This window comes from Tyto alba, unplaced genomic scaffold (genome assembly GCF_018691265.1).
Source record: "Tyto alba isolate M040663 unplaced genomic scaffold, T.alba_DEE_v4.0 Super-Scaffold_6, whole genome shotgun sequence".
Lineage (NCBI taxonomy): Eukaryota > Metazoa > Chordata > Aves > Strigiformes > Tytonidae > Tyto > Tyto alba.
Genome location: NW_024881327.1, coordinates 19,167,376 through 19,185,333, shown reverse-complemented (window position 1 = coordinate 19,185,333; position 17,958 = coordinate 19,167,376). Strand labels below are relative to the sequence as shown.

At 36.7% G+C, this 17,958-nt stretch overlaps 1 protein-coding gene across 7 annotated transcripts in view; it reads right to left on the bottom strand.

Annotated features, from left to right (window-relative positions):
- The window catches only part of TENM3 (teneurin transmembrane protein 3), a 1,343,701-nt gene that overhangs the window by 302,260 nt on the left and 1,023,483 nt on the right, over nt 1-17,958 (bottom strand). For 5 of the 7 annotated variants that reach the window (XM_032988404.2, XM_032988405.2, XM_032988406.2 and 2 more), the window contains exons 11-12: nt 15,200-15,502; nt 422-700 (exon numbers count right to left, since the gene is read on the bottom strand). In XM_032988404.2, coding sequence (XP_032844295.1) covers nt 422-700; nt 15,200-15,431 — 511 coding nt within the window. In that variant the 5' untranslated portion in view covers nt 15,432-15,502. The remainder of the gene's footprint in view (nt 1-421; nt 701-15,199; nt 15,503-17,958) is intronic. The other 2 variants (XM_032988409.2, XM_032988410.2) reach the window with 1 other exon arrangement.

Genomic DNA, 17,958 nt, shown 5'->3' with positions numbered 1-17,958 from the left:
TCACGTGAGCCCTGTTAATAAGCTATTCTTTGCGTTCATTCATCCATTCTAATATTCTGCAACTTCTCCTAGATGTCTTGAAGAAGGTTTACAATGAAACCTTTGACTGCAAGCTGGCCTTGGGGATCAACTTTATCACCACTTGCTTAGCTGTTCCCCAAATGGTAACAGGTGACATGGTCTGAGATAAACAGAGCTTATCTTTTTTGTGATTAAACTCTGTCAGAATTACAGCTAAAACATCACACGCAAAGCTTGCATTAGTTAGGACTGATACTGAATATTGACTTTACTGTGAAGAGGAGAAAAAAAAAAGGCAAATAATTCAAGGCCATTCCTTTAATTATTTAAATTATCGAGTGTCAACCAAAACAGCAAATAAGACATTGATTTATATATGGGCATATGCATAAGAACTTACCATTTTCACTGTCGGACTTGTTTTCATGTTCGGTATCAGTCAGAGTGAGGGCTGAGTTGGAACGGCTCGACAGACAGGAACTGCGCCCTGATTTGACCCCCCTGCCCCAAAGTCTCATGGCATGCTCTGGAGACATCACTCCTTCATTTTCAGTATCAGCATCTGACCCTGCACTGATAGAGTAACCTCTGTGGGGGAGCCCCATTTCCGCACAAAATGCCAGTCCTCGACGAGTTGCTGGTTCACAAACTCCTAACTGCCTTAGGGTAAAATTCTGTCCTGATTAGGGGAAGAAAAGATAACAAAAGGTGAGAATCTTTTTTTTTTCTTTAAAAAAAAGAACCTAAAATTAAAAACTCTTCACGTGTATAATTGTCTCAGTTATCACACAACGGGTCTTGTCAAAACTCTGCATGTATTACAATCAAGTGGATTCTTTTGTCTCCAGCTCTGTGGTACCCCTTTTCATTCATCTTACACCTTAGCACTGTTTTGTCAACTGCTTAAACACATCAAAAGTGCTCCTGGGTAGGAAAGAAACATAACTGAACCTGCAAACTAAGAAAAGCCAATTCCATACATGAAAGGATTAAAAGTAAATGACAAACTCTTTTTATTTTATTTTTCAAAGCATGAAAGAAGTAACAAGGTATTTGTCAGGATTATCTTTTTTTTTTTTTTTTTTTTCCTCCCCTGGTTAGAGGTTTTCCCCATACAGATGTCACCTAATGTGGCAACAGAAAAACTAAATGTGAACCAAACGCACTTGGTCTTTATTGGATCTCTCTACTCTACTTTAATACACAAATGCAAACAAACAGGAACACGGTCACCCGTCACCTACTACAATAAAGCTGTTGTTTCTCATGTCTCTGTATTTTGAGAAAGATTTTAGACTTTTACTGCTGAAGCAGAGTCTGCATTTTAAACAACTTTTGGCCTCTGTTTTGGGGCAGAGCAAGAGACATAAGTGAATCCCAAATGATTGTATTAATAAATTAGGTGCAATAAATTTGTGACACTTCAATAACTTAAAGTGTCTAAATTATGCGACACTCAAAAATGACTGCCTTTTTAATGGCTGTGTCTTCATCCTACTTTTATGTCCATAGATTTAAGACATTTTATGATATACAGACACTTGGCAAGCTCATTTGCATGCCTATACCCATAATGCTTTTCCACCCTAGCCCACAGTTATTTTGTAGCTCTGGGAACAAATTAGAACACAAATTCAATTTTTGAATCTGACAGGCATCCTAATTTCTCCAAAATCAGTAATTTAACATAAAAATACATCAGTAAGATAATTAAAGCTTATAATACAACAAGAACAGACTCCTATCAATTAGAAAGTAATAAAATTGCACAAGTGTAAATACAGAAGTGTAAAGAATTTCTGAAGTATTATGAGTTAATACCCTGGCTATTGACTTGTTTCAAGTGAGCCAGTTAATTATTTTATTGCTGCGGTCATATGAAGCTGTTGCTATAAGTTTCTTCGCAGTCAGAACCACAAATGAATTCTGACAATGACTTTCATAAATAATGAAAATCAGTTACTACAATTAGGTACAAATCAAACTGTATTTATTATGCAGCTGTGAATAAATATTTGAATGAAAATTCAGCCGGGAAGGTAAATATAAAAGGGGTAAACATATCTATGACTCTGTCTGAACAGTGTGAAGGGTATAAGAACAGAGGATTCCCATGCACACTGATAGTATCTTGTCACTTTTTAAAGCTGTCATGCCATGTGAATTTTCAGGTTTTGTGAGAGTTGAAACTAATCAGAGAAGCAATCAGGCCAAACAAACCACCCAGTGATAATAGGGTCAGAGCTGAAAGTAGTGAAGTGTCTAAAATACTCATTATTTTGCACTTTGGTAAATATATGCTAAGGGTGATAGTCTACAACACAGTTTTAATGTTTGGTACATTACTACATGAATCCACATTTTCAAACAGTTGCCTAAAGTCAGAACCAAATACTGGAGAAGCCTATGTGCACATCTGTATCTATACACAGATGTACCTGTACACACAGGAAGCAGCTAAGGTATATACACAGCTGTACACGCAGCATCTCACTGGTTCTAAGAACAGCATTTTGGGAAGCAAAATGGAAAAGAAAGAGGTATTTTTGACCGAATACAAGGCCACTCGAGTCAGTAACAAAACTGCTGTTGACTTCAACGCTACGAGGTGTTATGCCTGAGGTCCCCGCCGCCACACGGTGCTGAGACCTGGAGGTGCGGAAGGATGCGCTCGGCCCCCGGTGCTGCCTCTCGGGCCACGATGAGGCCAGCGGCAGCGGGCAAGCACCGCGACCTGCAGCGGCCCGGCCAGCCTGCACCGCACAGCCCCGCGCTCCCCCCGCCGCGAAGAGAGCCTCCTTGCACCCAGAGAATCACACAGGGAGACATCTGTGCAGGCACATTAATTTGAAGAGACTTTTCCTGCCCCTCACCCCCCCACACCCCTCTTTTTTTTTTTTTTTCCCCCCCTCTTAAGCAAACTATTACTTTTAAGAGAAACTACTTCAGGCATTATATAACAACATCCTGCATGATCACTTTCTAGGAGACTCAGTCTCAGGCACAACATGCCACCTACTACCTATTAATGGATTTTATTATTTACCTTAAGTTTACAACAGACTACCTCCATGTAAAATATTCTATTCTTTTTTCTCTTCTTATGAATGGTAAGAAAACCAAAATGGCACGTCACGGGGCTAAAACAGAAAAGGGGGGCAGGCTTGTATATTGCTCTCTCATCACATTCAATATACTAGAGATTTCCACTACACTGAAAAGTTTTACAGAATAGCCCGGAAATGCTGTAACTGCTTTAGAGACATAAGGCTAAATCATCTTCTAAATTAAAGGTTTGCCAAGAGGATTGTACTCCATGTAAATTGCCTACACAGATGAAAAAAAAAAAAAAAAACAAAACAGCAAAAAACCCACAAAACCCAAAGCAAAAAGTTGACATGGAAAAAGATGTATTTGTGTAGGAATTTATAACCCAAAGGAAATCATACATACGTGATACAAAAATCTGACATCATCTTAAGATTCCTGAACAGTGAAAACAGGAAGTCTTCCAGGATCCAGGGCAAGCTGAAGACAGCTGTAATGCAGACCTAGTGGGCAGCAGAATAGCTGGGGCTTTTATCTGATAATGAACAATACTACGAAATAAAAATTAAAATTAAAAGGAGGTTGTAGGAGCTCAGCGGAAAAAAGGAGTATGAAGAGAAGATGTTCTCCTTCTTGTGTTCTTAGAGTTTCTAATTAACCTTTCCAGAATGACTTCAATGTGAGGGATTTAATCATCTGTTTCTTACACTACGCACACATTTGCAATTTCTCCCACTGACAATAAGTGCCTCAACAGTTCATAAAGACTTAAAAACAACTTGGCGATTGTAATGAACTAATTCCTGAGAAGGAAATGTAGATGCAGAATAAACAGATAGGCATAAAGCTTTGTAGGTTTTTTTTACTTTCCTTTAAAAAAGTATGAAGTGTATAGTAGGAAAAAAAACAGGCACAACATTTCAAGGAGACTTGTTCTGGAGACAGTTTGGGGGGTTTTGGACTATTTGGGATGATGTAATACGAAGTTAGATTTTAAAAACTGACCATAATGCTGTTTACTACCACTCTACCATTAGATACTACATTTCTCTTGTCTAGGAATATTATTTTATGGGTAGTGTAAGGGCTGCTGACACCCTCCATCTGTGCATACAAGAACAAAATTAAGGTAATAACCCTAAAATAACTATCAGGAACTTGTGCAGGAATCACTGTTAAAAATACAGTATTTGCCAACAGTAACCATACACATCTAGCCATTATGTTGCAACCACTTTCTCTGTCAGCAATGATCCACATACGATTGCTGAATCTCCTTAACTACATTAGGTTAAATACATAAAAGTATACCAACATTATTTCAACATATGTATGTTAGTATATATATTTATTATTTTTTTAAAATAGAGTGAGCGTATGTATTTCTCTGCCAGAAACACACAGGTTACATTGTCTGGAAATGTAAAAATCTTTTTTTAGTTTAATCAAACACTACAAGCAAGTTTTATGTATGCAGTAATTACATATTATTTTAGAAAGTCAGAATTTAACAGCTGGAATTAAATGGAAACCTGCTGCACTTGTGCCACATTTGTTTCCCTAGCCTAAATTGGGGAAGTTATTCAAAGATATCCGTAACAACTTAAGCTTCAAATTGGAAATGTTATCTAGGGAAATGGGTTTTTGAAGACGACTACTAAACAAAAGAAAAGGCCCCATGGTTCTTTAGTTTTCAGTCCTTGCTCTAAATTGGATCTATACTAAATATATACCCAGAGATACTCTCTTAAAAACCATGAGAAGGGGGAAGAAACAAACAGAAAGAATGAACAAAACACATTCAACAGAGAATTTGTCAGCTTCTCCAGACATCAGCACTGCCCTTAGTGTAAGTCAGCGAGTCAGGTTTTAGCAACAACAGACTATTTTGGAAAAGAGGGAAAGAAAAAAAAAATAATCTGAAAAGCCTCCAAAGCATCTGCCTAGTTAGCATAAAAATACATCCTCCCCCCTACCTTTTAAACCAGAGGAATTATAATTTGAGTGCCTTTGCTGACTTTGGTTTTGTCATAACAGGACTGACATAGTTCCAAAAAAGGCAGAGGTCCCAAACCCATCCAAGACCATCCTCAAAATTCTGTTTAGTTTGGTGCTTGCTTATGTTTCTGATGAAGTTTCATGCCACATCTGCTGTCTCTGCATTCTTCATTACTTGTCAGTTCCCCTTCTAATCTATTTTTCCTTTGTATCTTGCCTTCTGCTATCTGTCTATAACACCTTTGTGCCATTCAAAAATCAAACACATTTTCCCTATAACGACTCTGTGATAACACGTGACAAAAATACCTATACTAAACTTAACAAAATGTGAAACAATTAAAGCTATACAGATGCAAAACTATGATCATGGTCCCTAGGAGAACCAATCTTTTCTCTTACATTTCCTCAATTCCTTACTTAACACTGTTTTTTTTTATTATTATTTTTTATTAAAAGAAGTCTAATTTATTCGGAAAGCAAATGGGGAAAAAAGTCTTTTTCAGGTGGTTATTTTCTGTCTGCAGACTATTGCATAGAAACATGTCCTCGTAATACATCGTTTATCATATAAGCTTATTATATAAGCAGCACTGACACCAAAGTGTTACTCCAAGGATTATGCTGTTTTCTGCTATTTTGATAGGGGAAAAGTACTTCCTTTTGTATCCATGTTTAGATACACAGTGGGCATGTTTTTCCTATCTGAAGCTCCTTACCTGGCGCTCATTCTCAATACTCATTTACACTTTCTGTAGAGCTGAAGCCAGCACAGAGCAGCACCACATCTTTGAAACGCTTCATCATTTCTGTACAACCAAGAGCTCATGACTACTGACATGATTCAACAGTTCCTTGCCTTCCTATCTCATACACACAACAACTATGAAAGAATAGCGCTGTTAACTGCAAACTGGCTGGCCTGTTCACTTTACTAATTCCTGAAAAATACAAAGTTCAATTATGTGCTGGTCAAAGATGGAAAAAGGAGCTCCTTTATATACAGCAATAAGCAGCAAAATTGTCCCTTCTGTTCTCAGGGCACTATCTAGTCACCACAGGACCACTGAGAACACGGCAGAGACGTCATCTTCCTAGATGATCCAAAGCAGAGCTGCACTGGTTTAGGAAAAACTCCACACAACCCTCTGGGGTCTTAAACATCATCTACTTTCAAGTGCCAATTCTACCTTATTTCTTAAGGAAAAATATGTAACTTCTCTGTAAATAAAATATTTTTTTCCATTTACTGGGGCAGCACACTTACAAAGTTGCTCCTTTGTAAGGAAACGTCTTGAAAGAAAGGACATAGAAATGGAAGTAAATGTACAGTAGGATGACAAGCTTGCTAGAAATGAAAGGACAAATATTTTAAAAAGAAAACAACAAAACAGATGCCTTGGATGCTCTATAAAACTCCAGTAAGAAGTGTACAAACCCAGTCTTCAGAAGTCAGAGTGTTAGGTGGGTAGAATACAATTACACAAAAGAGAGAGTAACAGATGTGATACCATCCATTCTGTCACACAAACTTCACAATGTATTTACTGAAAATGACTTTTCAAAGTTGTACTTGCAGTGTTCTGTTTGCTAGGAAGCAAGAAGTCACAGCAAAGACTGACAAGTAATGAGCTTTGCCTATGTTAACATTTTTTCTTTCTGATTTGGCATAGTATTTTGTTGTTATTACTTCAGCTTGATTTTCTTTTGTTTTTGTGAAAATTATCTGTGAAATTTAAACCATCCTGATTCACTGTATCACATTCTCCTCCTGTTTCTAATTCCTCTGTTTTTCTCTTCACTCATCACAACCTTCTTCCTTGTCACCTCTTAATCCCTCTTTCTTGACCTTTCCGCTCTATTCACTTTTCCATCTTAACCTCCTTTTCTTGTCATTATCTGATTTAGAGTGAAGCTGTAAGATTCATATGAAAGACAGTTGCTTCTCCAATATATCCAGTAAACTACATAATAACAAACAGCATTAAATTTTATTAAATCTTAGCAACTGTGCATATGAATTTGAGGTGCTCTTTATTCTGAGCAAATATTCACCACAGATTTCCCATTCATTATAGGCATTCAAAAGCATATAGGGAACTAAGTCATGGTCTAAGTGACTTCAGAAAGAATTAGTGCCAGATACTGTGAGTTCTCTGAGCTGCACTTACTGTGCCATTCTTAGTAGAACTTTACGTAAGACTCAAAACCTAAGTCAATTCTAGGAAGAAAACCCCACACTTATTTTTTTGTGGGAAATAAAATATTTTGAACCTGATACCTAAACCAGCCAAGCATTTTTACTAGCATTAAACTATAGAATCACAAGAAGACACTGATTGAAAAGCTAGCTTGGGAAAGTTTTTATTTGAAGAAAGAGAGCAGAATCAATGCGAATGAAACAGTATCTTCCTGCCATTGGTTTTCTAAATTATGGTTCAAACACACAGACTCTTCCGTGCAGTATGGGAGATGTGTAATTTTATTCCCCATTAGGATGAAGGGTGGCAGGGGATCCTCAGTACTAATCCACAGACCAGAACATAAGAAGCACTTCTTAATCCAGTATAAGGATAAAGAACTGTTCATCAATCCCTTCTGAAGTTACCGCAGAGTAAGATTAAAGTCAGCCAAAGACAATTTCACAATTGCACAATTCAAAGCTTCAAGCTACAGCATCAGCGATCATGTTCCAGTAAATGAATTAGTAATTTAAACATTATGGTTCCAGATTTGGAGATTTTGTATAAAGATCTGGTTTTATGACTATGATTACATAATATACAAACTAAATTAAGAGAAACTAACACAGCTGTCCAGATCATGGCCTGCAAAAAGAAGAAGAAAGGGTTCTGTGGATTTAAAAAAGAAATACAACTCTATAAGTAGCAAGGAACACAAAGTCTTGATCATGACAAGAATCACAGTATAGACATTTTAGGCCTCTATCTTAATCTTTAGATCCTGGGACCAAATCATCAACATCTCAGCATCCATTTATTACAAAATATGAATAAAGCCTAAACTTGATAGATGGGAAGAAAATATGACCCAAGGGTAAGCAGTGTAGAGATGATGGATATCCAGTCTGCAAAGAGCCTGCAACCACAGATCTGAGAGGTATGAACTGCCCCATTAAGGTTGGTATGATGCTAATGACACGACATACAGCTTGAAATGGGGAAAGAAGGTGAGGAGGAAGGAGACAGCATGAAGAGAAGCATGCAAAATAGAGCTCAGGCTCAATGCTATTCCTCCATATGAGGAAGAGAGAAAACTCTACCATTATTTCTGCCTTTCCACAAGGGAAAGTCATGTCTGCCACCACAAGGGAGCAGATAGACCCACAGAGGGATACGTCTCACAGCATGCTGGAAAACATGATTAGTTCAACAGGCTCTGAATTGGTATGAAGAATAAACCCAACACACCTCTTCAGAGTAGTCCATACATTTCATAAAGAAGTATCTCACATGTATGGGAATCAGCTCTGCAATGCATGGACAGAATGAGGCGCTCATACCATCGCTACAGGTAAGTGCAAGAAACAACAGAGAATATAGACCCAAGGATTTAATCAGAAATGAAAACGCCTTTTACGCCCTCTCTCACTCACACCCCCCCAAAAGGGCTTCCATTCTGTAAACCCCCATAATAAATGCAGTGTAGCATTGTCTTAATTTAGATTTTCTAGCAAAATGTCCATTATGCTGAAAACAAGAAATTATTTATGACTTAGACGTATTTATGGCACTGCAAAGGAAAAAAGAAGCAGCAAACGTGTTCCCTTGGCTTTGCCATTTCCTCTTTCAGATTTAATAAGCTCAGTAACACTGAGTACTGGCTCTCAAGCCAGTAAGTTGTGGCATTTTACAAACTAATTTCAGTAAGTATCATGGAACTTTCTGAGGAATCACTCCTATTTTACACCTCTGCTTCATTTTCTGCATTTATTTGCCAGTGATGGACTAAGCAATCACTCACAGCCTGGCCTACAGCCCTGACTCTCAGCCCTAAGCACTAAATCAATGGACTGGACAGACGGGACTCTGCAACCTCTCATTCCTCCCCTCACGCCAGCTCTAACTGCACGCTTTTCTAGCTTTATTCTCTCCATAGATGTTAACATGCTGAAGTCATCTTTCACAGCCATGCATGTGATCCATTTATCTCCCCACTCCTCAGTTTAGTTTTTATTATGAACATATGAGCTATGGAAATATATAAGAGCAATTACAGACCCTCTACAGTATCTTCCTTTCCATGAGGCTGAAAGTCCTTGTGAAGGCCCTTTGCTCACCTTATAAATTCTTAATAATTATGATCAAGAACTTAATTCTCTTATTTTGCAATTGGACTAGTCAAAAGACAAGGTTTTTACTTCGTGGTCCAAGGCTGCATAGAAATGCCTGATCAGGCAGTCTACTGCCAATAACCAACGTTGATTTTTCCCTGGAGAATCACAATTGCCCTTTGTCTCCAGATCTGTAGCTCATGTACAGACCATGACCCACAAGGGGCCAATTTCAACTAGATGAATACCTTAGAGCAAGCGTGCATATCACTGAGCGTGAGCTAAATATACTCCTAATCAAATAAAAGTGAAATGTTTTTCTTAGTTTCACTCTGTAGCTAATAGAATAACTTTAAAAGTCAACAGATCCTTATCACCTGGAACCTGAAAACCAATTAACTTCTTATTGTTGCTTTAAGAAGTAACTAGTATAGCAATGAAAGATGATAATATTACTTAGCACTTACAGTGCTTTTCATCTTCAAAGCATTTTGCAAACATAAACCAATTAATCTTCCCAACACGCCTGTGAGGTAGGTAAGTGTTATTATTCCTGTATTACAAAGGGAAGGGAAAAAAAAAACACCTCTGGCAGAAGGTTATGTGCTTAGCTCAAGGCCACAAAATTATCCAGAACATACTGGCACCGGATGATGCTTATAGAAGTTACCCACTCAAACTGCGCAGATACTACAGGTGGCTGTGATATAGCATAACAAAAAAGTATCAGTCACGATGACAATTGGGACATATCTTGTACTGCAGCCAGGTCCATAAGACACTAATTCTAATATCTGCTTCAGATCTTGAGAGACAGTGCTTGCCACGTCACTCAATGGCTATTAATTTGCTCATCGGGAGATCACAAAGGCACTTATATATTATTACATACTTTTTTGTAAATAATCTGCAAAGCAGGCTGATTCAGTTCTACTGAGAATCACTTGTCTATTCTATAGTCAAAATCAGCTCATCAATAAGGCACAGGGAGTTAGAAGGTCAAAAATGGTCTTGCATATCTATCCTTCCACTGCTTCAGACAGGTAAGTTTAAAGTACTCAAGCTTTAGGCTTAAAAACATGACCATTTAAATCCTTTAATCCTACAGTTGACATTTACGGTGACTAAAAAGATTAAACATTTTGCTATCCAAATAACTCACTTTGAGCAGCTAGTATTTAAAAGCAATAGACTTTGGAGTCATATTACACTAGGACAGAAGTTGCAATTAATGTTTCAGGTTTCTGAAGTCTTAAAAATGTATCGCTGATAGTGTTTAATATCTTAAATAATAAAGTAAAATTGTCAAAGTATATATATCACCGTTTCAGGTCCCTCTTTCACTGAATGGTGAGATTTTTCTAGCACCTAAATCTAACTGTCGTGGGAGCGGCAGCTGAGCGATTGCTATGATGCATCCGCCCACTGTAATGTACTGTGCATGGCCTCACTTTTCAGCAAGCTGGTATCAGTGATCCAACATATTATGAAGGAAAGAAATTCTTTTTCTTTGCTTGTTTAGTAAGTTCAGCCCCTCTTTTTGCAGCTCTGAGGAGTTATTAGGGCTTTTAATCTAATATAGGCACTTTGGTATTCCAGAAGAGTAAAGGTACAAAATCATGCAAACAAGAACTTTCACCTCCAAAAGTGAAAGGTATAACATGAAAATAAATGGATGTTGAGGCTTGGCTGACAATGAATTGTTTTGATTGATAAACACGGTGAACTCATTCTCACTGCCAGGTAGAAAGAGCAAATAACCGTACCTGCAGGCTAAACCATAGTTGACTCAAGCTTTCAGAACCAAAAAAAAGTTAACAAAACGTGCACTACCTCATCAGGTTTTCTATTAGGAAAAGGTGTCCTGCAGCTCAGCTTTTCAATTCGCAGTTTGCAAACAGTGCTGTGATTTATGGAAATATGAACACGTGCAAATCTGCAGTGCATCCTGACACCTGTGCTCACAGGTCAACCTCCTGTTCCTATGCAAAACCTCACTGACGTGATATGTGGATCACTCTATAGGAGCACTATACTGTCCTGCAACAACAAAATTCTTTGAAATGGAACAATGGCTACTTAAGAAGTATTGCATATTCCTCTCTTCCCTTTAACATATATCTGATGGTAAATAAAACACAGGTTTTGTGTTTCTCTTACTAACTTTATAACAAGCTTTTCAGTTATTTTGAGTCCAGATTTGATTCATGATCTCCTTCAAATTATTTTCAAATTGTTGTATTACTACTTACAGTCATTTTTTCCAAGTGCAATTTTAAAAAAATACTACTTACTTTCTGTATTTCTACAATCCTTCCCTCCCACTCCATAGTCATGTCACACTTTCATATATTTTTGCATAGCAGTCTCACATGTACTGTATATCACTTCACACAGGAATTTCTTTCTGTACAACAGAGAAATTCAACCTTACAACAGTCAGCTTTAATCCTGAATTCAGCAAGATACTTGGGCATGTTCTGAAATACAAGCATTTATGTTGATGAATTCAATTAGAGAAGTTGTACATTTAAATTGGGCTGCTCATTATAGTTGGATACTTCAAAGTGTAAGAAAACAGGTGTTCTCTTCCTCCCTACCACATAAACAGCACACAATCATATCATCACACCTTGGAAAGTAAAAAGCCTTTCATGGCACTTCATCCATTGTCAAGGATGATACTAGGTATCTTCTCAAACATGCAATATAAAACCAAGTATCTAGCTTAAAAATACTTCTAAACAAAAAAACCTCATGGTCTTCATTTACACAGCTGGGCGCTGAGTTTAATTATTCACAGGCTTACCAATCTTTTTGTATCTTATGTGGGGATTAACAACAAAGTCAAAATAAATAACTAAATTAGGAGTTCTAAAAAAAGTAGGCTAAATAATTCTCATCTAAAGAGTTTAAAAAAGAAAACCAATTTTGCAACAGAGGAAGGGGTTTCAGAAGAAGGGAAGGAGACCACAGCAGGTTTTATCTCTTGTTGATGTTAACAAAGTATGTTGCCTACATGTAGTTACAATTTCCTAAACAAGCATACCTGCTCTTCCAGTCTTGTCAACTGGGTTTCAAAATCAAAAAAATAATCCCAGTTATATAATAATCTCATGTTCAAATATTTTACTGTACATTTTAAATGCTGTTTTTAGAATTACAATGGCAAACATATGCATTTTTAGGCACTTATTTCTATTTATGCAATTAGTCACAAGCAAGAAAAATTCAGCAGACAAGGAAAAGATTCTGTGACCGGAACTGACAACTGGAAAATCTCCTCTCTACAAGCAAAGATCTCCTGGGACAAAGCTACCACTGAACAGGGAACACCGATCTCCTACGGCAGTATCCATTTCTGAATTCCTACCACGGGATTTTGAGAAGCAGGAAGCACACAGATGTGTGAAGAAGAGGAAAGTTCTGATTCATTAGTAGAAAGCTTTAAAGGGCTTTACCCAAAAATATCAGCCACTGACATTTTTAAATTGTGGCACATTTGAGAGACTCAATAAACTCACGTAACTGCTCCAGGAGCTCTCCAGCAGACACTGGAAATTTGATATTGTTATTTTACAGTCTGGGCAAAAGAAGTGAAACACTGGTTATGGTTAATTTTAAAAATTAATTTCCAATTAAAGGTATTTATTAAAGTTTACCTTTTTTGCTTATAGATTTATTTCCTGTTGGTTTAGCAGCCTAGAACGTAATTAGACTGTCAACAAAGCCGCATATCTGCACTCTATTTCTAGACAGAGGGGAAAAAAATAAATACAGGGAAGCATGTATTATATATTATTTAAGAACCTTTGGAATGACCTTGAACATCTTTTCCCCAAAATGCTTCCAATGCTAGAAGCAGTAAACTCTCTCAGTCAAAGATGTATCAAAGGAACACACTAAGACTGCAAAACAAGCCCTTTATAGCCTCACCCTATCAAACCTGCAGGTAGTCCCCAAAGGTGCTAAACCATCAGACATAAGAGGAAGCCAATAAGCCATCCAAAGGAATTGAAAGGACAATGAGCAAAATCAAACGGGCACAGACGACGGTGCTGAGACCACTGAAAGGTGCAGATGACACTACACATCCCAGACTGACATTTTAGACCTACAGACATGTAATTTATTGAATATTGAGCAATAAGTATTAGGTAAATATTATGTGATTTTCTGAAGAAAATCAAGAAGAAAAAACCCCAAGGCCCAGTGCACAATCATATGTGACATGCCAGTCTACATAACTTCTTTCGTTATTGCTATTTAAAAAGAATAGTACTCTATTCAGGTAATAGTTTATGAATCCATTAAATAAATGGTGCCTATTTTAATTTTGTAACTAGTACTAAGAAAGTGTCTACAGTACAGGTCTTGGAAAACTTCCTTTTGATTTTACCTCATTAAAGTAATGAGATCAAGGTGACCAATGACTTACAAACTAGAAAGTAGTGATGACCTGAAGTTTCAACACATCACAGAAACCAAAAATACATACCAGAAAGCAGACAGACTACAGTAGCAGCAAGCCTCAGTTACATGAGCCTAAGAGAAATATTTTTATTTCCCTTGCAAACATTTGCAGGCAAAAAAAAGTCAACACCATCTGCCCAGCTCTAATCCGCATGTAAAGTTATTCTACTGGGAACAAAGAAAAACTACCAATGGGGAAAATATTTTTAAACATTTCTAAAATTAAAACTAAGGACCTCCTCAAAAGGAGTAAGTTTTCTTTTTCTACTCCTGAATCTACTCTTGCTTTCTTATACAAGAGAAAATAGTTTTATACAGAAGAATGAGGCATAGGTTCACACATCTCTTGGCCTATCTTTATCCTCTTAGACAGCTGGGCTGCAGTACTCCACACATTTCATAAGTTGTCTTTTTTTTTTTTTTTTTTTTTTCTCCTTATATTAAGTAGTTAAGCTGTGGAAATGCCAATTTTAGAGACTACAGTTTTGAAACCAAAAGTGATGCCTAAGTGTTTAACCCTAACTAGAGCCATGTGCAATCTCTCAGAATCGCTGAGGTCCAAAGGGACCTTTGGAGTTTATCTAGTCCAAACCCTCTGCTCAAGTACAGCCAGCTGCAGCAAGCTGTCCACGACAATATCCAGTCAGGTTTTGGAGCATCTCCATGGACATTTAGATCTCTCATGTCTCTCCAGCCTTGGACTCAGAAATCCAACAGTGAGCTCTAGCAACCTGTTAGCATCTGGTTAGATATCACAGATATCCACTAAAAAAAAAAAATCCCCCAAACAAACCCAAATGCATTAACTGTGAACTAATTTACCTTACTCACTGTACAGCTGCCCTTGTGAGCTAAAAGATAAAGGTGCTAAAATAATGCATTATTTGTATGCTCAACAACACATACTATGTTTCCCCAAACCTGTTCATAGGCTTGGCCTTTTCAGAACAGTTGTATCTGTTTATTTTTATTCATTTTGACACTATTTACATTTTAGGTATAGAGGAGTGGCAAACTTCTGGGCCATCTGTTAGTGAGTTGAATTTATGCTGGGGGTCTAGTTTTTAAACTGTAAGGCCTGAATACTTCACACTTGCGTTTGCAATGTTGTCACTGACCCACTGCCCAACATGGGCCATTTACTTAACTTCCCTGTGCATCATATAATATTTATTTCAAAGATGGTACACGATGCTTTCCCATCTTTGTAAAATGTTCAGGGAGATAAAAGTGAAATGTACTGTGTGTGTAGACTATTACTAAAACTGATGAAACTGCTATAATAACATATTCTTCCTGCAGCAAGAATGCCTTGTTACTTGGTACTAATGAATTATACACTCTGAATTAAAACATCTTGCCTACCTTGTCGGGTATACTCATCTGCTTCTCTGTGGACCAAGTCTTTTACCCGGTTTCCATACAGCAATCTAGAGGAATCATGATCAAAAGCTTTCAAGGTTTCACTGGAGCTGTAAGACTTCTGTGTAGGCACTCTGCACTCCTCATTTTCTGTGGAAGAATTTGTATAGCGCCGTTCCTTGTCCCGTCTGCTCTTTGTCAGGGAGCAATAAGGCCTACGTTCCTTCACATCCATACTTCATTCCTTCTCTGTGCACATCAGTCCAACTTATTTGGAAGTCTTCTCTACATTCAGCTTACATTCACCTATAACAAAATTAGAAAGACAACCGCCGATGTGTTACAATGTTCTCTAATTGCTGCGATTGCTTCCTAACTGTGAAAGAGAAAGATCTGATCAATGATGGGTGACACACATTTCTGTAACATGTACAAGACTTCCCGCTTTCATGCATGAGCTACCCTCATCAAAAAAATTAGCAATGAAACTCTTGTGAGCGACGACACGATACTTCTCATTTTCATACAACAGATTAGAAGATCAAAAGCAGACTAAGAACTGGGTGGAAAAAAATGTAGCTTTTTGGCTTTAAGAACATGTTGCTCACCTAAAGTCTATCTGTAGGTAAGTTGCTTTCTCTTTTTCTGAGGGATACATGCTTTAATGGCAAGTCTGACTTCCTTCTGCTTGACAGAAACTTCTGGGTTTAATGTCTCGTTTTTATATAGAGACTTCTACAACTTTTTACTGTCATTTTTATGCTAAGGAAATTGTTCTTATTGAGAACATATACACATGATTTCACAGCAAGCTACAAAAACATTATAGGTGATATGCAGGAAGACTTCTCCAAAGCAGTATATTCTGTATAACTTGTGCTATAAAGCAAGTAACTCTTTGATTTGTAAATGAGAGTCAGAAGCATTTTTCTTTCCCTCAAGATTTTAAGGAACATTACAGTAAGAATCTTATTTCTATTTGTTTTTCTTTTCTGTTTAGTTTTCAAAACAAGGATTCTCAATTTAATCTCCTGGGTCCTGCACACTTAACTGAAATATCTACATTTCTGACAGAGTAAGAAATAGTTTGGAAATTTTGCTTCTGCACTTTAAAGAAAAGTACTAAACTAAAATAAAGGATATAATTTGTATCTTTAAACAGCTGATAAAACATCTAAACAAAGAACAGTTCGAATGACTTTAATGTTTTGCAACTGCACCTGTTAACTAAGGCCTTGATATTTCTTGTCAAACACCTTATATATTAAGGTTCTCTCTTTTGTCTCAAGGAAAACTTTCTCCTGGGTGCTCCCCTCAATTTCAAGTACTTAAGTACTTTGTAAAATAGTCCGTTGTGGTATTATCAGTCCTTTGTAATGCAGAATTAAAATGACAGTTTACATCACACACCATAAAGCAATAGCCAACTCCATTTGCACTCTGTCCAGCAAAAACAAGGTTGCTTTACAACTCTTGACCTATTTAATTTTAATCAGATAATATCAAAGAAGCTAATTAGTTGTCACTCCTGAAAAGATTTTTAGTGAGTATTTAATGTACTACAGAACTGTAATTCAAGTCTGTGAATGGCAGTCTTTTATCATTCTGTTTCAAAATTCTCTAAAAAGCTCTTGCCTTTCTTGACCTGTGTGAATCTCAATTTTGACTAAAAGACAAATCTACCAAGCCTTCTATCTAAGCAAACTCTCTTCTATATTTATTATATTTTCAAATGTTAAGTGGTTAAAAAGAAACTGAAATATTTCTACACTACCAGAAAACCCAAAGTTTTATAACAGAATATTTATTAAATTTACTATTAAATTAAATTTACTATTAAATGACTATTTAGATGTCTTCATGCTCATATAGCACAACTTTTTATTTATATGAAACACTCAGATTTAAAAATAATTGACTGACTTATGGATGCAAATTCTTTCCATGTAAAAACAAATTTTCTAGACATTTTTATAAACTGTGTTTTATTAAACACTAAATTAAACCATGATTTTAAAAATCATTATTAGCAGATACAGACAGGTATTCTTCTGAAGTGTGAAAACTTCATGTGGAAGTACGTCTCCCCTTTCATTTAAGCCTTTCAATACTTTAAAGGGCCACTAATTCCTAGTATCTCTAAACTGTGGCATGGGAAAACTGACATACACTATTCATCATCAAAGATGAAGTGATTTTGATTTTCTCCCCAAGTTTCCAAGATCCTTTGTAATGTAAAAAAAAAAAAAAAAAAAAAAAAAAAATCCAAACCCTTCTTTGCACAATACTTTGTTACTATACCAAGCTAAAATTCTCAAAGATTTATCTATGCTGTAGCATGAGGAAGTACTGATCTGCTTCCCACAGAAGTCAATGAATTCAATAAAACTTCAAAAGGCAGTTTTCTGGGTTATCTATTGCTTCTCCAGGCAAAGAATTAAAAGGTTAAAAAAATACAAGCTGTTTAATAGCACACTGTTATGGAGACACTATAACGGTGATTACACTGCCACAATAATGAAGACTGGTGAATTTTTTTGTGGGCATTTTTGAAAAAGAAAAAAAAAAAAAACAAACACCTGTAATATTTAAGAACCTGATCATTTTGAATCTGGCATTATACAAAACACCTGTTTACCTCCAGTAACTTTTAGCTTTAAAATTTAATAGTATCTCTCAGCAAGTTTTAGGAAACACTAAACATGCTCAGGCTCATGCCTTTGAAATATTTTAATCAGTGAATTAATACACACATCTGAAAA